This window comes from Mirounga leonina, unplaced genomic scaffold, assembly GCF_011800145.1.
Source record: "Mirounga leonina isolate KUSES-001 unplaced genomic scaffold, KU_Mleo_1.0 Mir_151, whole genome shotgun sequence".
Taxonomy (NCBI): domain Eukaryota; kingdom Metazoa; phylum Chordata; class Mammalia; order Carnivora; family Phocidae; genus Mirounga; species Mirounga leonina.
Window position 1 is genome coordinate 107,741,698 of NW_023270377.1, and position 24,965 is coordinate 107,766,662.

General features: G+C 36.6%; 1 protein-coding gene across 5 annotated transcripts in view; it reads right to left on the reverse strand.

Annotated features, from left to right (window-relative positions):
* MAP3K2 (mitogen-activated protein kinase kinase kinase 2) overlaps positions 1-24,965 on the reverse strand; it is a 102,346-nt gene that overhangs the window by 34,268 nt on the left and 43,113 nt on the right. For 4 of the 5 annotated variants that reach the window (XM_035008244.1, XM_035008240.1, XM_035008242.1 and 1 more), the window contains 4 exons: positions 5,114-5,182; positions 2,769-2,887; positions 1,877-1,917; positions 444-543 (listed from right to left, as the gene is read on the reverse strand). In XM_035008244.1, coding sequence (XP_034864135.1) covers positions 444-543; positions 1,877-1,917; positions 2,769-2,887; positions 5,114-5,120 — 267 coding nt within the window. In that variant the 5' untranslated portion in view covers positions 5,121-5,182. The remainder of the gene's footprint in view (positions 1-443; positions 544-1,876; positions 1,918-2,768; positions 2,888-5,113; positions 5,183-24,965) is intronic. The other variant, XM_035008243.1, reaches the window with a different exon arrangement.

A 24,965-nucleotide genomic window follows, 5' to 3' on the forward strand; every position in this document is an offset into this window, starting at 1 on the left:
GTGTGTGCACGTGCAAACTGGGGGAGGAGCAGAGGGAGAGGGAGAGAGAGAATCTCTAGCAGACTCCCCACTGAACAGGGAGCCTGACTTGGAGCTTGATCTCACAATCCTGAGATCATAACCTGAGCCAAAATCAAGAGTCAGACACTTAACTGACTGAGCCACCCAGATGCCCCAGCAGCAAACTTCTAAGTAATACATATATTTCCTCCTTCAGTATATTCTCATTCAATTATTTGCACAGTAGCATCTTTAAACACCTTCCACAATGGAAAAAAAATCCATTTCAGTTAGTTAAAATTTACAAATTTACTTGGAGTATTTTATTTCTCTAACATACCATAACCTTATCAATCCCTAAATAAACATTCCTAAAAGTCTCTTAAATGAACATACTACTTTCCAAAATAAGAGCTACTGAAAGTTAAACTGTGCTAGTTTACCTCATTATTGGTATAATGGAGATCCATAGACTGTCCAAAGGCAATTTTAGCTTTAGATCTCAGGTCTTCCAGTTTAACTGGTCTGGGGAACTGAAGAATTCTATACAGACAGAATTTTAAGATAATTAGTTTTCTTAAATATATTAAGTAACATATTTACAACAGTTATCTCTTCGGTAGAGAAAGACAAAATTAAGTCTGGAATTGTTTTATGAATATTAAAAAGCAACTGTAAAACGTTCATTGAAGAAAGTGATTAAAATTAAACTTAACTATTTGACATCTATATAATGGAATGCAATGAAACTGTTAAAAAGAATAAAGTTGTTCCTTGGGGATTTAAATTTTGATTTCTGTACCCTTATCAACTCAACATTTCTGAACACCTATATATCATTTAAGTCTATCCCCAAAATAATAATTTTTTAAAAGTTAAAAATTTTAAATTCTAATATTTTCTTCCTCTGTAGCAAAGGATTAGCCTGTACTGCCCATGGGGAGCATTGCACCTAAGCTTGGAGATTTCTACACCAGACTGTAAAACTCTGTAAGTGGGAGGGACCATGTCTGTTTCACTCACCTTATTCCTTCATGGCCCAGTACTTATAGTACTTAATAAATAGTGCTCAGTGAATGGAAAAGAACTGAAGTAATATCCATAAAAGAACAATAAATAGGGGAAAAGTAAATTGGACAGCAGGATGGTATATCTGGTATAACCCATTTTTACAGACATCTCTGTGTAAAGCATTTTTACATCTTCAGGTTATATGACTTACAAGCCTTTTTAAAGTCTTAAAATGGATAGCTCTTTCATTAAATGAATTTAATGAGACACTAATAACAAATGAAATCCCATCTTCTTTAACTCCTACTAGGCCTTGTTAGGAATTTTGTTGTCAACCACCACCCCGCCCCCGACCACTGCACTAAGATAGAGATACCCAGTGGAAGACTAGGCTTATCCCTTTGCTGATTAATTTATAGTCACCATTCCAACTCATCTTTCTCAAAGCTATTAATTAAATACATGTCATATGACTGAAGTCTCTCAATCAAAATTATGAATGTTAACTCCATGTACGTAAGTTCTACATAATATCTGAAGGGATGATACAATTACAATAGGAGAAATATATTTAATTTCCCCTGAGTAAAAATAAAAGGAAATGGTAATGTTTAAAGGCTGCATTATGCAATGACCTTTTTTATTTCCTAAAATAAAAACATTAATCGTTTCTTATGTTTAGCCTAAATTTTGACAGATTCTATTTTAAGTCTAAGTACATGTTACACATTACCAAACACTATTCCATTCTCAATTTGTAAGCCATGAACCTCCACTAAAGTCCAGAAAAAAAAACCTCTAATGGCTTTAATTATGACTCATTTGATTAAATCAATAAACTGACATGTAATGTTTCTTTCCTTACCTTTTTTCCCCTCTATGTTCAAATTTGACTCGAACATCATTCTGTAATGAAAGAATAAATCATTTCAGAGATCAGATAAAATTTCTAGAATTTCTAGGTCATTTTTTTTCTTAGTCACTCGTTTTTTTGTTTTTTTCCACTTGGTCACTCATTTAAAATAGAGCAGGAGGAAAGGAGGTTTCATTTTTAGTGTGAACTCCAATCAACTGATAGTGTCCACCAAAGAGCTGACTTGAGAACTGTGTTGCTGAATCTGGGCTGAAAGCAAAGAGCACCAAGATCTCTTAGTGTTAGCACCATGGGTATGAGACACTTGCTAATCCTGTTGGATGGAAATATAGAATACTATAGCCCCACTTTTTGTGTTGAACATCCCAAACAAATTTTATTTATAAAAATCAAAATGATACTCATTTGTAAATAGAATAATATACTATTTTTAAACAAAAACAATTTGCTTATCTTAAGTGCTTTAAGAATGGATGAAATATCAGCATTAGAGAGCAGTTACCACATTAAATGAAACTCTAGCATACCCATTTGGAAAAATGTATGACAAACAACAAAATATTTGACTTAAAAGTGTTAAAAGATGGGCGCCTGGGTGGCTCAGTTGGTTGAGCGACTGCCTTAGGCTCAGGTCATGATCCTGGAGTCCCGGGATCGAGTCCCGCATCGGGCTCCCTGCTCAGCGGGGGGTCTGTTTCTCCCTCTGACCCTCCCCCCTCTCATGCTCTATCTCATTCTCTCTCTCAAGTAAATAAATGAAATCTTTAAAAAAAAAAAAAAGTGTAAAAGACAAGACACTTTAACAAACCGTCTATAAGCTCATGATATTCAAGACAACTCATATAACAACGATATGTATTTATTAAAATATTAAAACAAATACCTGCTTTTTTGGTGATGAAGATTTTGTTTTTCTGGTTTCCTGTAAAGATAAAGCTGGTCGACTGGCTTTATGAAGAACAGCCAAATCTTGCATGATTGAGTTCAAAGCTTGCTGATCATCTAAGTATTTTCAAAATAATATATACACAGAATTATAATTTCAATATTTATCACAGATATCAAACACAAAATTGATCATGAAATTTAATGCAAAATGCATTAATTTAACACAAAAAATGCATCTAGGACATTTTCAATGCCTACACTGTTATTTTGGTGAAATAAAATTTTTAATTATTTAAAAACTAAAGGCAGGGGCGCCTGGGTGGCTCAGTCGTTAAGCACGTCTGCGGCTCAAGTCATGGTCCCAGGGTCCTGGGATCGAGCCCCACATCGGGCTCCCTGCTCAGCAGGAAGCCTGCTTCTCCCTCTCCCTCTCCCCCTGCTTGTGTTCCTTCTCTCGCTGTGTCTCTGTCAAATAAATAAATGAAATCTTTAAAAAAGATAAAAATAAAAAATAAAAACTGAAGACAAATAACATTAAAACTGCACTAGACTCAAGCACTAGCATCACACTAGATTTGACATTTAAGGCAAGATAAAGCCATTCTGATTCTTCTAACAATGTAACCTCCTAGTATATGTGTCAAAACAGCCCCATCACAACAAATTACTCTCTGTGACTCCTAAATAAAACATCAAAAGAACATCTAAAATTTTAATTAAAGCAAGTTGGGTGGGGAAAAATTAAAAGACTTTCATCATTATTTGGCATTTATGTTCAAAGTACGAATTGCTTTTAGAGTTTTTCATCAATACTTCAAGTCAGAAACAAAAGGCTTTATCTGTGGATAATGACCTACTGATATTTGGAAGTGTTTTCTTGAACTTCCTCACCATAAAGTTCAACAAGACTACAAACATTTAACAGACTATTTAATGATCTCAGCCAGTAACAACTTAAAAGGTAATAATGTAAGAAAAACGCATTCCTTAGAAAACAGTAGTGAATCCATAAAACTAAGTGAAAAGATCATGAACCATGAACTTTTAATTTCTTCCAAATATATCAAAAATTTCTTTCTAAGATGTAAGCATGAATCTCCTAGTAATACCAATTACATGTTCTCTGGAAAAGTTCAGAGACAATTTAATTGATTTTCACTAGTAAATCAATTCTACTAATGATAATCAGCAAATGGTCAATAAAGGAACTGAGGGACTTTTACGGTTTACATTTTAAAATGTAACTACTTTGGTGAGCAGTAATTATATGTTTCAGAGTAGTAATAATTAAAACATCTTTATTCTGTAAGGAGAAACCACTAAAAAAATGTGGCAATTCATGGCTTCATTAGCCTTTCAAACACACAAATAGCTAACTTCTCTAATGTATTATTTTTTTATAACACTCAATATATTCTGCTCTATAATGAAACTATTTGCATATTAAAATTAAAATTAATGGTGCCAGAGGCTTATTAATAAATTCCAGGTTTTAAATTTTATAATCTTTTACAAACTATTCTTTAAAAAAATAAAATTTCATCATGTTAGCTTAGCCAAACAGCAACTGAGCTAGTTGGGTATAATGTAATCACAAAGTGCGATCTGTCCACAGGTCTAAACCAGACTGTGTTATTTATTGATAAAAATAAATCTGCCCTTAAGGAAAAAAATTAGCTGAGAATGATCTCAATTGCAATAAAATTATCTCATGTAACCTTCTTGAGAAAAGTAAGATCCTTAATCCTATACTGGGGAGAAGGGAATTCTAATACTTACATGTATGTATATACATTCTAATTATTTTCTTCATTAGGAAAAACTTAAACACTTGAATTTAGAAATTTTCTCATGTTTAACATCACAATACCAAAATAAATGTCTGGCTTAAATCTCCTATCACATTTATATATACTAATTTCCTTGTTTAAAAAAAATGAGTACATTTTTTCTACTGTAGATGTAAAAAAGTAAAGAGGACCATTTGAATAAAAGTAACTTCTTAGGTAGATGACATACAAACGAAGGGCAATTTAAAAGGTTTCTTCATCTAGTATTCCCTCTGGACATCAGACTCTAAGTAAGTCCCAATCCATCTTAGCAGTTTATTTTGAATGTCCCTACTAGGATATCCTGCATGACATGCTTATTCCAAATCTGTAACTTAACTCAAAAAGTGCTTTAATCAAAAATCTATTAAGTAAATAAATACAAAACATTATATAAGTCTACATCATAAAACTTCATTTTAAAAATGTTTTTCATACACACAGGGAAAAATTTTTCTTCCCCATTTTATCCCTTAATTACAGACAAAAGTTGCTTTTAGTTTGAACTCACCCATCATGGCAACCAGCTCAACAATTTGAAAATTAGGAAAATGGTTCTTCCATCAGCATTCTTTACTGCCTTAGGAAGAGAAAAAATGAACACATTAGTAATAAAAAGAAAGAGAAGAGGCAGCCACACACAAAAAAGTCAGAATAAATAACAATGAGAATAATACAATATTAATACTTTATACACTTTGCTGGGGAGAAGTGTTTTTTGCAAAATACTGAATTATTGAGAATGAACTAAGGATCATTATTATATCCCACATTAAATTTTTTTTTTTTAAAGATTTTATTTATTTATTTGAGACAGAGAGATGAGAGACAGAGAGCATGAGAGGGAGGAAGGTCAGAGGGAGAAGCAGACTCCCTGCTGAGCAGGGAGCCCGATGCGGGACTCGATCCCGGGACTCCAGGATCATGACCTGAGCCGAAGGCAGTTGCTTAACCAACTGAGCCACCCAGGCGCCCCCAATTTTTTTTTTTTAAAGATTTTATTTATTTATATGACAGAGAGAGACAGCAAGAACAGGAACACAAGCAGGGGGAGTGGGAGAGGGAGAAGCAGGCTTCCCGCTGAGCAGGGAGCCCAGTGTGGGACTCGATCCCAGGACCCTGGGATCATGACCTGAGCCAAAGGCAGACGCTTAATGACTGAGCCACCCAGGCGCCCCCCACATTAAATTTAACTCAGTATTTTTCAGGATCCTATCTAAGCTAGAAAAAACCCCAGAATTTTTCAAAGTAAAAAATCTTTTTTTCCTTCCCCTTGCCCAAAATAAAAAATCTTTTTTTATTAAAAGATTTTATTTATTTATTTGAGAGAGAGAGCAGGGGAGGAGGAGCGGGAGAGGGAGAAAGAAGGGGAAAGAATCTTAGGCAGACTCTGCGCTGAGTTCAGAGTCTGACTCAGGGCTTGATCTCACAACCCATGACATGATGACCTGAGCCAAAACCAAGAGTTGGACTCTCAACTGAGCCACCACCCAGGTGCCCCAGAAAAGTCAAAAATCTTAGGAATAATCCAATAAACTCAAATTCCTACAGGGCAGATATAAAAATGAACAGAAAAAGGGCGCCTGGGTGGCTCAGTTGGTTAAGCGACTGCCTTCAGCTCAGGTCATGATCCTGGAGTCCCGGGATCGAGTCCCACATCGGGCTCCCTGCTCAGCGGGGGTCTGCTTCTCCCTCTGACCCTCTTCCCTCTCTTGCTATCTGTCTCTCATTCTCTCTCTCTCAAATAAATAAAAATCTTTAAAAAAAAAAAAATGAACAGAAAAGGTCATGTTTAAGGACAAAAAAGGAGAACATCAAAAAAATAGTAAATATCTACAAAAATTCTCTCTTCCAAAAAAGAAAAAATTGTCAGAATCAACTTTTTCAGAACTCTAGAACTACCCAAAGGCTTGCAGCAATCTGGGCAGCACTTAAGAATCTTGGTAAAAAGAGAGCCTCTGGGGGCGCCTGGGTGGCTCAGATGGTTAAGCAGCGTCTGCCTTCGGCTCAGGTCATGATCCTGGAGTCCCTGGATCGAGTCCCGCATCGGGCTCCCTGCTCAGCAAGGAGCCTGCTTCTCCCTCTCCCTCTGCCTCTCTCCCTGCTCATGCTCTCTCTCTCTCTCTCTCTCTCTGTATCTCTGTGTCTCAAATGAATAAATAAAAAAATCTTTAAAAAATAAAAAAGAGAGAGCCTCTGACCTTTCCTATTCCTATCTCTACCCTTACCCCTAGCTCCAAAATAGCAATGTAAACCAACAGTCCACAGTCACTGTGAAAATAAGCAGCTTGACTGCCACTGGAGAGGGCAGAAAGGGACTGGAACTTCTTCAAAGTCCGATTCCAAAAAAAATGCCATACGACCTATCTAGTGGTTGGTCAATAGAACCAACTTGGAAGGCTGATTTTATTTAACCTGACTAAAGTTCTTCCAGTGCAAAGAGCTTGGGGTGTTTGCTGAAACCTACCAAGAACAACTGCTGCTATCTCAATGGTCTGAGAAAGGGGAGAAGTGCTGGGGCAAAAAATAGGTTTTAGACACGTTGAGGAATGAGATTTCAGTAAAGAGGTCTGAATAGCTCCAACAGATTCCTGGGACTCTGAAAGTCAAACATATGCCCAGAACTGTTGCATAATCAAGAAAGGCCAAAGGAGGCCCTAGGCTTTCACCTAACAACTGAACTGAGCAATCTTCAATGACCACACACAACACAGAATATAAACTTTAAAAAAATTAGTGCCCAAAAGTCACTAAACAAATTAAGAATAAACAAAACACACCGGAATGGGAGGGAAATCTGATTTCCAGAGGTGACATACTATTTTTTTCAAGAAAAAATTATGAGATATATAAATACAGTATGACCCATACATGGGGGAAAAAAGAAACCAGCAGAAACTGACTGTGAGGGAGCCCAAATGTTGGACTAACTAGACAGAGAGATTAGATCAGCTATTTTAAATATGTTCAAAGAACTAAGGAAGTCATGACTAAAAAACTGAAGAATGTATGAGAATGAGGACTCATCACAGAGAATGTCAACAAAAAAACAAAAATTTTAAAAAAGTACCAGACAGATATTTCAGAGTTGGAAAATAAAGTATCTGAAACCATTAAGCACACCAACATATGCATAATGGGAGTCCCAAAACAAGAGGAGAAAAAGAAAGGTGCATAAAGACTATTTCAAAAAATAGTAGTGAAAAACTTTCCAAATTTGGTGAGAAACAATTTACACACCCAAGAAGCTCAACCAACTACAGGTAGGATAAAATCAAAGTGATCTACACCTAGACACATCACACTAAAACTGTTAAAAGATGAAGAATCTGAGAACATCAAGAAAGAAGGAACTCATCATGTACAAGGGATGCTTAAGTGATTTTCTGTGATAACCTAGGAAGGCAGAAAGCAGTGGATAACATTCAGAGTTCTGAAAGAAAAAGACTACCAACCAAGAATTCTATATCCAGCAAAACCATCCTACAAAACTGAAAACAAAATTAAGACATTCTTACATAAACAAACACAGAGAATTCATTCTAACTAGAGCTGCCCTACAATAAAATCTTTAAAAAAAAAAAAAATACAAAAGGAGTCCTTCAGGCTAAAATATAAAGGACACTGGACAGTAAATCCAATCTACATGCAGAAAGAGCACGAATAATGGTTATTAATTATATATCTAAAGATAAAAGACCACAAACATGTTTTTTGTTTCTTTTCATTTCTTCTATATATGAATGTGATAGGCACAAAAATGTTCCACCCCAAAGGTGTCCACATCTCATTTCCTAGAACGTTTACATATATATTACCTTACATGGCAAAAGGAACTTTGAAAATATGATACATTAACAAATTTTTTTTTAAAGATTTTATTTATTTTACAGAGAGAGACACAGCAAGAGAGGGAACACAAGCAGGGGGAGTGGGAGAGGGAGAAGCAGGCTTCCCGCGGAGCAGGGAGCCTGATGCGGGGCTTGATCCCACGACCTTGGGATCATGACCTGACCTGAAGGCAGTCGCTTAACGACTGAGCCACCCAGGCGCCCCGATACATTAACAAATTTAAGATGAGGATTACCCTGGATCATTGGGGTCAGACCTAACATAATCACAGGGATCATTATAAATAAAGGAATAAGCAGGAAAGTGAATGTCAGAGTGATGCTGCATAATAAAGTCTTGATCAGTCACTTTTGGCTTTGAAGATGGACTGGGATAGCCATGAGCTAATGAATATGGCAGCTGCTAGAAAGTGGGAAAGACAAGAAAAATGAATTTTCCCCTAGAGCCTCCAAAAGGAGTACAGCAATGCTGACAACTTGATTTTAGCCCAGTGAGACTCATTTCAGACTTCTGACTTCCAAAACTTTAAGACAATAAACTTAGGTTGTTTTAAGCCACCAAATTTGTGGTAACCTGTTACAGCAGTATGTAGTGAGTATTTAAGACCACACCCAGTTTCTATGACTTGCTAGAGAACTCAAAAGACTCAGCATTAGAGCGCCTGGGTGGCTCAGATGGTTAAGCGTCTGCCTTCGGCTCAGGTCATGATCCCAGGGTCCTGGGATCAAGTCCCGCATCGGGCTCCCTGCTCAGCTGGGAGCCTGCTTCTCCCTCTGCCTCTCTCTCTCTCTCTCTGTCTCTTATGAATAAATAAATAAAATCTTTAAAAAAAAAAAAAAGACTCAGCAATATAGTCACACTGACAAGCTATAATTTATTATGGCAAAAGGATACAGAGAAAAATCAGCAAAGGGAAAAGGCACATGGGGCAAAGTCCAGGGAAGATCAGGGCTAGTTCTTAAGGATCTTTTTTTAATAGAGTCACATAGGACACAGTTAATTGTTCCTGCCCCCACCCAGACATGAGTTATGACAACACATGTAAAATGTCACCAACCAGGAAAGATTAAGAAACTCGGTACCTAGGGTTTTTATTAGAAGCTGATCAATAGATATCCTCTGCCCAGCACATACGAAAATTCCTAACTCCCAGAAGAAAAGCAGGTGTCCAGCATAAACTATACTGTTTGTATAAGGAGCTTAGGCACAGTGAGCCATTATTAGCAGTTAGGCAGGTGTGGACCCTGATAAGTCTTCAGATGCTAGCCAAGGGTGGACCTCTGAAGCAGTTCATTCTAACGATATGCAATGAGGCCTACTATGTTAATTCTCTTCTACACAAGCAACAACAAGAAATACACAGGTTTAAAGAAACTGCATAAAGCAATGATGTAAAGTGTTTTGTTGGGCACATAATATATAATTTGTATAACAACAGCACAAAGGAGAAGAGTGGAGTTATATAAAAAAGTGTATGTGTATCACTATAATTAAGTTGGTATAAACCCAAACTACATTGTGTTAAATTATTAATTTTAATCCTAGCTCAACTATACAAATAAACTTTTAAAAAATTGCAAAAAAACCAGAAGAAATAAATTAGCATACTAGAAAATATCTAATGCAAAAGAAAGCAATAAAAGAAAAATGAGGAACAAAAAAAAGACATAACACACATAAAACACCAATATAAAGTACCAGATATAACTCTACCCACATATAATTACATTAAATATAAGTGGAATAAACAAACCATTTAAAGAATAGAGATTAGCACAACAGATTAAAAAGCACTGATCCAACCATATGCTGTCTACAACAGACACACTTCAGATTCAAAGACAAAAAAGAATAAAAGTAAAAGATGGAAAAAGATATACCATACAAGCAGGAGTCAGAAAAGCCCTGCAGTGGTTATACTAATAGAAAACAAAATGGAATGCAAAAATTGTTATTAGACACAAAGGAGAACATTTATAATGAAAACATGGCCAGCTCATCAACAATATATAGCAAATATAAACATGTATGCACCTAACAACAAACTCTCAAAATACAGGGGAAAAAAATTACAAAATTGAAAGAAATAGATAATTAAAAAATAATAGTTGCAAAAAATAAAAATAAAAAATAATAGTTGCAGATTTCAAACCCCATTTTCAACAATGGATAAAATAGAAAAATCAGTGAGAAAACAGAAGACTTGAGTAACACTATAAAACTTTGACTATTAATAGACATCTATACAACTTCAACCCGAAAACAGCAGAATACACATTCTTCAGAAATGCACATAAAACATTTTCCAAAACAGACCATATGTTAGGCAATAAAACTAATCCTGGTAAGTATAAATGGACTGAAGTCGTATGAAGTATGTTCCCTGACAACAATGCAATGCAATCAGAAACTGATAACAGAAGGAAATTTGGGAAATTCACAAATGTGTGAAAATTAAACACACCACTAAAAAACCAGAGTCAAAAAAGAAGTGATGAAAAAAATCAGAAAATACTTTTGGATAAATGAAAATGAAAACATACTGACACTTACCAGATGCGCCTAAAGTACAACTTAGAGAGAAATTTGTAACTATAAATGCTCATATTAAAAAATGGCAAGGATCTTAAATCAGTAACCTAAACATCTACCTTAAGACCCTGGAAAAAAGAGCATTTGAAACCCAAACCAAGCAGAAGGAAGGAAACGATAAGGATTAGAGTGGAAATAAACTAGGAAATAAAACAATATAAATTTTTAAAACCAATGAGACAAAAAATTGGTTCTTTAAAAAGAGAAATAAAATTAACAAACTTTTAGCTAGACTAATGAAGAAAAAAGGAGAAAAACACAAACAACTAAGCTCAGGATTAAAGACAGAGCATTACTATCAACCTTACAGAAAGAAAAATAAGCAAATACTATGAACTATATTTCCAATAAACTAGATCACCTGGATGAAATAAATTACTACAAACTACCAAAACTAACTCAAGAAGAAATTTAGAAATCTGAATTCAATATAAAAATTAATGAGACTGATTTAGAAATGAAAACTTTCGGCAAATAGAAGTCAAAACCAGATGCCTTCAAACTTTTAAGGAAAACTTACCACAAATTATTAAAAGACAGACAAAGAGAAAGAGTACTGAAGCCAGTATTACTCTGATAACCAAACCAGACAAAAACATTACAAGAAAACTAAATACCCAAATGAATATAGATATAAAAGTCCTCAACAAAATACTAAAAAAACCTAATCTAGAACATGAAAAAAAGAAATTATACACTATGAACATGTGGGATATATCCCACAAAAGCAAGGTAGGTTCAGCATATAAATATCAATGTAATAAACAGCATTAATAGAATAAAGGACAAATTTTTTTTTACTGGGGAAGATGGCAGAGGAGTAGGAGACCTAAATTTCGTCTGGTCCCAGGAATTCAGCTAGATAGGGATCAAACCATTCTGAACACTTACGAACTCAACAGGAGATCAAAGAAAAGAATAGCAGCAACTCTCTGAACAGAAAAGCGACCACATTCTGGAAGGTAGGACGTGCAGAGAAGTGAATCGAGGCGATGTTCAGGAAGACAGACGGTAGGGTGGGGCCTCTGTCAGCCCTATGGGCAAGTAATAGAGCAGCAGAGCACAAAATCAAAAATTTTACAAGTCCGCTCCGCTGAGAGACGTCCCTCCAGGGGCTAAGCGGGAGGTAGAATCCTTGCTGGGACACTGTGGTCCCAGCACCCCCGGGGTCACAGAAACACCAGGGGTGCCTGAGTGTGGCAGAGCTCCCAGGTATTGGAGCAGGGAAGCCAGCTACAGAGACGGAGCCAAGGAGTGGGTTCTCAGGTCAGGGTTGCCATAAACCGTGACACAGTAGGGCCACTGCTCTTCCAGCAGGGACCCAACAAGTGGAAGATCTGGGGAGACTCCCCTTCCTCCCTGGTGAGGAGTGGCACAGGAGCGCACTAAAAAGGATTTGCTGGGTTTGGAGACTCCACATGGGGTCATGTGCCAGAGAGAGAAACGCTGAGTCACAAGCCAGGTGAGCACAGAGTACAGCCGGAGACTGGGGAGACAGGAGTGACGGACTGCTTTTCTTTGGGGGCTCACTGAGGAGTAGGGCCCCTGAGTTCTTGGTCCCTCCCGGGAGGAGACTGGAAGGCCGCCACTTCACTCTCGTCCTCCAAAGCTGTAAGGAAAGCTCGCAGGGAACAAAAGCTCCCAAGAGCAAACCCGAGCAGATTACTTAGCACGGACCGGCAAGGGGGGTGCAATTCCGCCTCTGGCAAAGACGTTTGGGAACCATGGCAACAGGCCCCTCCCCCAGAAGATCAGGAGGAACAGCCAGCCAAGACCAAGTTTACCAATCAATGAGAACGGCAGAACTCCAGCGCTAGGGAAATACTGCACATAGAAATCATGGCTTTTTTCCCATGATTCCCTTTATCAACCAAAATCTTATCAATTCCTTTTTTAAAAAATCTTTTTTATTTTTCATTTTTAGAGTCATATTCTATCCCTTCATAGTAGTTAACCTTATTTTTGGTATATATGTATAATATGTTCTCTCTTTAAAATTTTGGGATACAGTTTCTTCTAACAGACCAAAATATACCCAAAATCTCTAGTGTATGACTTTGTTCTATTCTGCTGCCTGATCACGTTCTCTTTTTTAATCCTCTTCTTTCTTTATTCAACCAACTTCTAATCAATTCTTTTTATAAAATTACAATCATATTCCATCCCTTCATAGTATTAACCCTTATTTTTGTACATATATTTTTCTTTCTTTAAAATTTTGAGAGGCACTTTCTTCTAACAGAACAAAATACGCCCAAAATCTAGTGTGTGGCACTGATCTATGCACCAGACTGATCATATTTGATCATACTCTGTTTTGTTTTTTGTTTTTGGCTTTGTTTTTATCTTTTTCTTTTTCTTTTTTTCTTTCCCTTCCTCTTCCCACAGTTTCAGGTCTCTTCTGATTTGTTTAGTGTATATTTTCTGGGGACGCTCTTACCGTTAGCATTTTGTTCTCTCATTCATCTATTCTCCTCTGGACAAAATGACAAGATGGAAAAAAATCACCTCAAAAAAAAGAACAAGAGGGAATACCAATTGCCAGGGACCTAATCAATACGGACATTAGTAAAATCTCGGAACTAGAGTTCAGAAGGACGATCTGAAAGATACTAGCTGGGCTTCAGAAAAGCATAGAAGATATTAGAGAAACCCTTTCTGCAGGAATAAAACAACTAAAATCTAACCAAGTCGAAATCAAAAAGGCTACTAATGAGGTGCAATCAAAAATGGAGGCTCTAACTGCTAGGTTAAATGAGGCAGAAGAGAGAATCAGTGATATAGAAGACCAAATAATGGAAAATAAAGAAGCTGAGGGCGCCTGGGTGGCTCAGTTGGTTAAGCGACTGCCTTCGGCTCAGGTCATGATCCTGGAGTCCCGGGATCGAGTCCCGCATCGGGCTCCCTGCTCGGCAGGGATTCTGCTTCTCCCTCTGACCCTCCTCCCTCCCATGCTGTCTCTCATTCTCTCTCTCTCAAATAAATAAATAAAATCTTAAAAAAAAAAAAAGAAAGAAAGAAAATAAAGAAGCTGAGAAAAAGAGAAATAAACAAGTACTGGATCACGAGGGCAGAATTCGAGAGATAAGCGATACCATAAGATGAAACAATAATAGAATACTTGAGATCCCAAAAGAAGAAAGAGAGAGAGGGGCAGAAGGTATATTGGAGCAAATTATAGCAGAGAACTTCCCTAATTTGGGGAAGGAAACAGGCATCAAAAGCCAGGAAGCACAGAGCATCCCCCTCAAAATCAATAAAAACAGGTCAACACCCCAACATCTAATAGTAAAACTTACGAGGCTCAGCGACAAAGAGAAAATCCTGAAAGCAGCTTGGGAAAAGAGATCTGTAACCTAGAATGGTAGAAACATTAGATTGGCAACAGACCTATCCACAGAGACCTGGCAGACCAGAAAGGATTGGCATGATTATTCAGAGCACTAAATGAGAAAAATATGTAGCCAAGAATATACTATATCCAGCTAGGCTGTCACTGAAAATAGGAGAGATAAAAAAGCTTCCAGGACAAACAAAAACTAAAGGAATTTGAAAACACGAAACCAGCCCTACAAGAAATATTGAAAGGGGTCCTCTAAGCAAAGAGAGACCCTAAAAGTAACACAGACCAGAAAGGAATACAGACAATATACAGTAACAGTCACCTTACAGGCAATACAATGGCACTAAATTCATATCTTTCAATAGTTACCCTGAATGTAAGTGGGCTAAATGCCCCAATCAAAAGACACAGGCTATCAGACTAGATAAAAAGGCAAGACCCATTGATATGCTGTCTGCAAGAAACTCATTTTAGACCTCAAGACACCTACAAATTGAAAGTGAGGGGGTGGAAAACCATTTATCATGCCAATGGACATCAAAAGAAAGCTGGGGTGGCAATCCTTATATCAGACAAATTAGATTTTAAACCAAAGACTGGAATAAGAAACGAGGAAGGACACTATATCATAATTAAAGGGTCTATCCAACAAGAAGATCTAACAATTGTAAATATTTATGCCCCTAACATGGGAGCAGCCAATTAATAAAAGCTGATTAATAACAAAATCAAAGAAACACAGCTACACTAATACAATAATAGTCGGGGACTTTAACACCCCCCTCACTGCAATGGACAGATAATCTAAGCAAAAGATCAACAAGGAAGTAAGAACTTTAAATGACACACTGGACCAAATGGACTTCAGATATATTCAGAACATTCCATCCCAAAGCAAAAAAATACACATTCTTCTCAACCAACAGAATACACATTCTTCTCAAGTGCACATGGAACATTCTCCAGAATAGATCACATCCTAGGTCACAAATCAGGTCTCATCTGGTACCAAAAGACTGGGATCATTCCCTGCATGTTTTCAGACCACAATGCTTTGAAACTAGAACTCAGTCACAAGAGGAAAGTCGGAAAGAACTCAAATACATGGAGGCTAAAGAGCATCCTACTAAAGAATGAATGGGTCAACTAGGAAATTAAAGAAGAATTTAAAAAATTCATGGAAACAAATGAAAATGAAAACACAACTGTTCAAAATCTTTGGGATACAGCAAAGGAAAGTATATAGCAATACAAGCCTTTCTCAAGAAACAAGGAAGGTCTCAAATACACAACCTAACCCTCCACCTAAAGGAGCTGGATAAAGAACAGTAAATAAAGCCTAAACCCAGCAGGAGAAGAAAAATAATAAAGATCAGAGCAGAAATCAATGAAACAGAAACCAAAAGAACAGTAGAAGAGATCAACGCAACTAGGAGCTGGTTCTTTGAAAGAATTAAGAAGATTGATAAACCCCTGGCCAGACTTATCAAAAAGAAAACAGAAAGACCCAAATAAATAAAATCATGAATGAAAGAGGAGAGATCACAACCAACCTCAAAGAAAAACAATTATAAGAACATATTATGAGCAACTCTATGCCAGCAAATTAGATAATCTGGAAGAAAAATGGATGCATTCCTAGAGATGTACCAACTACCAAAACTGAACCAGGAAGAAATAGAAAACCCGAACAGACCTATAACCACGAATGAAATTGAAGCAGTAATCAAAAATCTCCCAACAAAAAAAAGCCCAAGGCCAGATGGCTTCCCAGGGGAATTCTACCAAACATTTAAAGAAGAATTAAAACCTATTCTTCTGGGCGCCTGGGTGGCTCAGTTGGTTAAGCGACTGCCTTCGGCTCAGGTCATGATCCTGGAGTCCCGGGATCGAGTCCCTCTGACCCTCCCACCTCTCATGTGCTCTCTCTCTCTCATTCTCTCTGTCTCAAATAAATAAAAAAAATCTTAAAAAAAAAAATTTAAAATAAATAAATAAATAAATAAAACCTATTCTTCTGAAACTGTTCCAAAAAATAGAAATGGAAGGAAAACTTCCAAATTCGTTTTATGAGGCCACCATTACCTTGATGCCAAAACCAGACAAAGACCCCATCAAAAAGGAGAATTCCAGACCAATATCCTTGATGAATATGGATGCAAAAATTCTCACCAAAATACTAGGCAATAGGATCCAACAGTACATTAAAAGGATTATGCACCACGACCAAGTGGGATTTGTTCCTGGGCTGCAAGGTTGGTTCAACATCCGCAAATCAATCAATGTGATACAATACATTAATAAAAGAAAGAACAAGAACCATATGATCCTCTCAATAGATGCAGAAAAAGCATTTGACAAAGTACAGCATCTTTTCTTGATCAAAACTCTTCAGAGTGTAGGGATAGAGGGTATACATATCTCAATATCATAAAAGCCATCTATGAAAAATCCACGGTGAATATCATACTCAATGGGGAGAAATTGAGAGCTTCCCCCCTAAGGTCAGGAATGCGTCAGGGATGTCCACTATCACCACTGCTATTCAACATAGTATTAGAAGTCCTAGCCACAGCAATCAGACAACAAAAAGAAATAAAAGGCATCCGAATCAGCAAAGAAGAAGTCAAACTCCCACTCTTTGCAGATGATATGATACTTTATGTGGAAAACCCAAAGACTCCACCCCAGAACTGCTAAAACTCATACAGGAATACAGTAAAGTGGCAGGATATAAAATCAATGCACAGAAGTCAGTGGCATTCCTATACACCAACAACAAGACAAAAGAAAAATTAAGGCGTCAATCCCATTTACAATTGCACCCAAAACCATAAGATACCTAGGAATAAATCTAACCAAAGAGGCAAAAGATCTGTACTCAGAAAACTATAAAATACTCATGGAAGAAACTGAGGAAGACACAAAGAAATGGAAAAACGTTCCATGCTCATGGATTGGAAGAACAAATATTGTGAAGATGTCAATGCTACCTAGAGCAATCTACACATTCAATGCAATCCCTATCAAAATACCATCAACTTTTTTCAAAGAAATGGAACAAATAATCCTAAAATTTGTATGGAACCAGAAGAGACCCCAAATAGCCAGAAGAATGTTGAAGAAGAAAAGCAAAGCTGGTAGCATCACAATAAGACTTCAAGTTCTACTACAAAGCTGTAATCATCAAGACAGTATGGTACTGGCACAAAAACAGGCACACAGATCAGTGGAACATAATAGAGAACCCAGAAATGGACCATCAACTCTATGGTCAACTAATCTTCATTAAAGCAGGAAAGAATGTCCAATGGAAAAAAGACAGTCTCTTCAACAAATGGTGTTGGGAAAATTGGACAGTCACATGCAGAAGAATGAAACTGGACCATTTCCTTACACCACACACAAAAATAGACTCAAAACGGTTGAAAGACCTAAATGTGAGACAGGAGTCCGTCAAAATCCTAGAGGAGAACATAGGCAGCAACCTCTTTGACCTCAGCCACAGCACCTTCTTCCTAGAAACATTGCCAAAGGGAAGGGAAGCAAGGGCAAAAATGAACTATTGGGACTTCATCAAGATAAAAAGCTTTTGTACAGCAAAAGAAACAATCAACAAAACCAAAAAACAACTGACAGAATGGGAGAAGATATTTGCAAATGATCTATCAGATAAAGGACTAGTATCCAAAATCTATAAAGAACTTCTTAAACTCAACACCCAAAGAACAAATGATCCAATCAAGAAATGGGCAAAAGACATGAGCAGACATTTTTCCAAAGAAGATATCCAAATGGCCAACAGACCCATGAAAAAGTGCTCAACATCGCTCAGCATCCGGGAAATCCAAATCAAAACCTCAATGAGATATTACCTCACACCAGTCAGAATGGCTAAAATTAACAAGTCAGGAAACAACAGATGTTGGTGGGGATGCAGAGAAAGGGGAACCTTCCTACACTGCTGGTGGGAATGCAAGCTGGTGCAGCCACTCTGGAAAACAGTATGGAGGGTCCTCAAAAAGTTGAAAATAGAGCTACCATAAGATCCAGCAATTGCACTACTGGGTATTTACCCCAAAGATACAAATGTAGGGATCCGAAGGGGTAAGTGCACCCCAATGTTTATAGCAGCAATGTCCCCAATAGCCAAAGTATGGAAAGAGCCAAGATGTCCATCAACAGATGAATGGATAAAGAAGACGTGGTATCTATATACAATGGAATATTATGCAGTCATCAAAAGGAATGAGATCTTGCCATTTGCAATGACGTGGATGGAACTGGAGGGTGTTACGCTGAGTGAAATAAGTCAATCAGAGAAAGACACATATCATATGACCTCACTGATATAAGGAATTCTTAATCTCAGGAAACAAACTAAGGGTTGCTGGAGTGGTGGGGGTTGGGAGGGATGGGGTCGCTGGGTGATAGACATTGGGGAGGGTATGTGCTATGGTGAGTGCTGTGAATTGTGTAAGACTGTTGAATCACAGACCTGTACCTCTGAAACAAATAATACGTTATATGATTAAAACAAGAAGAAGAAGAAGATAGCAGGAAGGGAAGAATGAAGAGCGGGAAATCGGAGGGGGAGACGAACCATGAGAGACTATGGACTCTTGAGAAACAAACTGAGGATTCTAGAGGGGAGGTTGTTGGGGGGATGGGTTAGCCTGCTTCTGGGTATTAAAGAAGGCACATATTGCATGGAGCACTGGGTGTTACATGCAAACAATGAATCATGGAACACTACATCAAAAACTAATGATGTATGGTGATTAACATAACAAATAATAAAGGAGAAAAACCAAATGATCACTTCAATAGACAAAGAAAAAGCATTTGCCAAAATCCAACGGCCTTAAATACTCAAAAGACTAGAAAGAGAAGGGAATTGCTCAAGTTGATAAAGGGCACCCATGAAAAAACCACAGCTAACAGCATACTTAATGGTGAAAGACTAGATGCATGCCCCCTAAGATTAGAAACAAAATAAGGATGACCAGTCTTGCCACTCCTTTTTAATACTGTACTGCAGGTTCTATCCAGAAGATGAGGCAAGAAAATGAAATAAATGAAATCCAGACTGGATAAGAAATGAAAGCATCCCTATTTGTAGGTGATAATGTTGTATACAAAAATAATAATAATAATAATTTCACAAAAACATTTTTAGAGTTAATGAACAAGCTCCATACAGTTGCAGGATGACAATATTTTTTAAAAATCAGTTGTATTTCTATATACTAGTAATGACTTTATGAAAATGAAATTAAATTCCATTTGAATATTATTTGGCCATTAAAAAGGATGAAATCTTGGGGCGCCTGGGTGGCTCAGTCGTTAAGCGTCTGCCTTCGGCTCAGGTCATGATTCCAGGGTCCTGGGATCGAGCCCCTCGTTGGGCTCTCTGCACAGCGGGGAGCCTGCGTCTCCCTCTCTCACTCCACCTGCTTGTGTTCCCTCTCTCACTGTGTCTGTCAAATAAATAAATAAAATCTTAAAAAAAAAGAAGGATGAAATCTTGCCATATGCAACAATGTGGATGGAGCTAGACAGTATAATGCTAAGTGAGGTCAGTCAGAGAAAGAAATATACCACATGATTTCACTCATATGTGGAATTTAAGAAACAAAACAAATGAGCAAAGGAAAAAAAGACAAACCAAAAAACAGATTCTTAACTATAAAGAACAAACAGATGGTTACCAGAGGGGAGGTGGGTGTGGGGGATGAGTGAAATAGGTGAAGAGGATTATCTTGATGACCACTAAGTAACACACAGAAATGCTGAATCACTACATTGTGATTCACAAACATCTGAAACTAATTTAACACCGCATGTTAACTATATAGTTAATATATATATATAAATATATGTATAAATATATATACATAAAAGTATAGTATATATATAAAATATAAATAAGATTTTTAAAAATCACATAAAAAATAAAATAAAGTCCATTTATAATATCAAAAAGAATAAATTACTTAGGAATATACTTAAAAAAACACAAATAATATATACACTGTTTATAAAACATTACTGAATAAACTTGAAGATTTAAATGTACAGAAAGGTATCCCACGTTCATGGATGGAAGACAGTATTTTTTTTTTAAAGATTTTTTTTAATTTATTCATTTGAGACACAGAGAGAGAGAGAGAGAACATGAGCAGGGGGAGAAGCAGAGGGAGGGGGAGAAGCAGGCCCCCTGCTGAGCAGGGAGCCTAATGCGGGGCTTGATCCCAGGACACTGGGATCATGACCTGAGCCAAAGGCAGATGCTTAACCATCTGAGCCACCCAGGCGCCCTGGAAGACAGTATCTTTAAGTTGGGAATATTCCCATAGTGATCTACAGATTCGATGCAATCGCTATCAAAATTCCACTGGCGCTTTTTTTTTTTTTCCAGAAATGGGAAAGCTGATTCTTAAATTCATAAGGAACTACAAGAGGCCCTGAAGAGCCAAAACAATATTGAAAAAGAAATGGGAAAGCTGATTCTTAAATTCATAAGGAACTACAAGAGGCCCTGAAGAGCCAAAACAATATTGAAAAAGAAAAAGTTGGAAGATTCACATATCCTGATTTCAAAGCTTATTAAAAAGCTATAGAACCAAAACAGTGGGAGTACTGACATAAGGATAGAGATTGGTGGAATAGAACTCAGTCCCAAAGTAAACCCAAACATCTATGGTCAAATGATTTTTGACAAGGTTGTCAAGACAACAGTGAATGAACAGTATTCAGTAATGTCACTGAACTGGGTATCTACATACCAAAGCATGAAGAGGGACTCCTACCTCATACAATATGCAAAAAAAAAAAAAAAAACCACTCAAAATGGATCAAAGACCTAAATGTAAAAGCTAAATCCATAAAACGCTTAGAAGGGAACAGAGGTGTAAATCTTCACGACCTTGTATTAGGCAATAGTTTCTTAAATATGACACCAAAAGCAGAAGTAACAAATGAATAAATTGGTTTTCATCAAAATTAAACATTTTTCTACATCAAAGGACACTATCAACATAGTGAAAAGACTATGCATAGACTGGTAGAAAATATTTCCAAATCATATATTTGATAAGGTACTAGTATACTGAATATATAAAGAACTACTACAGTTCAACAATTAAAGGACTAACCCAATTATAAAATGGACAATGAATTTCAATAGACATTTCTCCAAAGATGATATAAAAATGACCAATAAGCACTTGAGAAGATGCTTAATATCACCAGTCATCAGGGAAATGAAAATCAAAACCACAATGGCATACCACTTCACACCCAATAGTATGGCTATAACCAAATGACAGACAATGACAAGTGTTGATGAAAATGTGGGAAAACATGGCTCAGTTGTTAAGCATCTGCCTTCGGCTCAGGTCATGATCCCAGGGTCCTGGGATCGAGCCCCACATCAGAGCAGGAAGCCTGCTTCTCCCTCTCCCACTCCCCCTGCTTGTGTTCCCTCTCTCCCTGTGTCTCTCTCTGTCAAATAAATAAATAAAATCTTCAAAAAAAAAAAAAAAAAAGAAAGAAAGAATATATGGAAAAATGAACTATATGAATCACTATTTCACTTGTTAGGTATATACCCAAGAATAGTGAAAACATATAACCACACAAAAACGTGTACACTAATATTCAATGCAGCATTATTTATAAGAATCCAAAAGCAGAAACTCAAGTGTCCATCAACTGATGGATGAATAAACAATATATATCCATATCCTTTAAGTCATTAAAAGGAATGAAGAACTGATACATGTTCCAACACTGATGAATCCTAAAACATTATGCTAAGTGAGATAAGCCAGATACAAAATGCCACATACATATGACTGCATTTATATGAAATGTCCAGAATAGGCAAATCTATAGACACAGAAAGATTAACGGTTTCCCAGGATAGGGGTATGGGAAGTAGGGAATGACTATGATATGTTCTGGAATGGTTATACAACTTTGTGAATATACTAAAAAATAGTGAGTTTTATGCATACTTTTAAAAAAGTGTATTTCATGGTATATGAATTATATCCTGGAAGAACAGAACAGAGAAAGGGAGAGAGACAGGGAGGCAGAAAGAGAGGGGGAGAGGAAGAAATAATAGAAGTGGGAAATTCTGTTAATAACTAGAGATCATCTGCCCATCTAGAGGAGCAACAGCTACTCAGCTCTAGTCAACAGCTGCCTACAGGAATTCAGGCTCAGTTATTGTCAGATAAGCTGATTTTTCAAAAAGCTCCAAATTTTAATGTGAGATGTCCTCATTTTCAAATATTAGCAGCTAATTCAAATTTTTAAAAAACCTTTTATGCTGCCACTTTGCAACCACTGACACTATTTTAGTAATTCTCTACTGGGGGGTGGCATACATATAGTTTGAAAAAACAAATTAAACATTACAACTACTTTTTTAGTTGTAATGTTATTCTGAAATGTCAAGTAACAGTAAAGAATTGTCAAAGAAAAATTTAAATATATATTAATACAGGGATATAACAAAAAAACATAAAAATGCCCTTTATGTCACCCTGGCAATACCATACCCAAGGGCAATTACTATGCTACCTCAGTTGTTAGGGCATTTTAATTAAGTCAAGTAGACGGCTAAATTTTAAATAGTTGAGAAACAAAGATCTAGGCTAAACCCCCTATTTTACAAATAAGAAATCTGAGGACCGAAAAGATAATATAATTTACTCAAGGTCACAGAGCTGGGCAAAGTTAGGACCTGAATACTCATTTCTTATATCTCAAACTTTCTATAACACTGTGTATGTCACTCAAATTCACCTTTCAAAAAACGCTAGCATGGGAATTTTCCTCCCATATATATGCACATAGAGAATGTCACAAAATGATCGAGGAGGGTTTATTCAGTATATTGTCTTTCTACAAATTTAAATTCTCAACTGAATTCTTCAGTTTTTAACTTAAAATGTTTAAGTCAAATCTTGACTAACCTCAAAAATAAAGTATTGTGAATACAAAATTTTTTTCCAGTAAACAAAACATCCCTTTCAGGAATAACAATAAAAACTCCCCAAACCACAACAGTTAAGTCAAAGTGGCATAAACCTAATGGAAATCAGCTCAAGGCTGCACTTATATAAACAGCTATGGTACTTTTACCAATATTGAGGCTAAAATTGGCAAAAACATGAAAATATACAAAATTAAATGTACAAGTTAATAGGAAAAAAACTAAACAAAGTGGAATCATATCTGTACCTGAAAATTCTTATCCACAACTTATTTTTTATTTTATCATTTTGACATTTATTACCATAGATTAAGTTTTGTCTCTTCTTAAATTTCATATTAATTAATTCACACAAGCCATATTCTTTTGTATTTATTTTCACTCGATATTTCTTATGGCTCTGAGATTCTTCCACATTACCTATATATTTTGTTCATTTTCATTGCTGTGTAATAGTCCATTATATGACCATATATCAGTTAATTTACCCACCCTTTTACTGATGGACATAAATGTTTCCAGTTTTTGACTTACAAATATCAGTTCTACAAAGCTCCTTGAACATATCTTTTGGTGAACATAAACACATATTTCTGTTGGATATACACCCAGAAGAAATTGCTAGGTCACTAAGACATATATAGTTAACTTTAGCAGATATTGCCAAATGCTTTTCAAAGTAGCTGTCAATCTCTATACTCCCACCAGTAATGTAAAAGAGCTCCAGTTCTTCCACATCCTCACCAACCCTATTAGTCATTCTGGTGATTATGTAGTATCTCACTATAGTTTTAACTTACAATTACCTGGGGGCATTTGGGTGGCTCAGTTGTTAGGCATCTGCCTTCAGCTCAGGTCATGATCCCAGTGTCCTAGGATCAAGCCTCACATCGGGCTCCCTGCTCCGCAGGAAGCCTGCTTCTCCCTCTCCCACTCCCCCTGCTTGTGTTCCCTCTCTCACTGTGTCTCTCTCTTGTCAAATAAAAAAATAAAATCTTAAAAAAAAATTTACAATCACCTGATAATTAATGATATTGAGTACAATTTCAGAATGCTGTCTACAAGATCAAAGGACACAACAGGTTGAAAGTGAAAGGACAGAAAAAGATATCCCATGCAAACAGTAACCAGGAGAACTGCAGTGGCTACACTAATATCAGACAAAATAAACTATAAGTCAAAACTGTTACAAGACACAAAGAAGGACATTAAATATTGATAAAATGGTCACTTCATGAAGAAGATATAACAATTATAAACATATATGCACCACACAGCAGAGCTCCAAAATATATGAAGCAAGCATGGACGGAATTAAAGAGAAATACATACCTACACTATAACAACTGAAAGCCCAATACCCCACTTTCAATAATAGAGCAACCACACAAATCAACAAGGAAATAGAGGACTTGAACAACACTATAGACCAACTGGACCTAACAGACCTATATGAACATTCCACTCAAAAACAGTAGAATATATATTCTTCTCAAGTCCACATGGAATATTTTTCTGGATAGACCATATGTTGGGCCACAAAAAAGTCTTAATAATTTAATAAGTTTG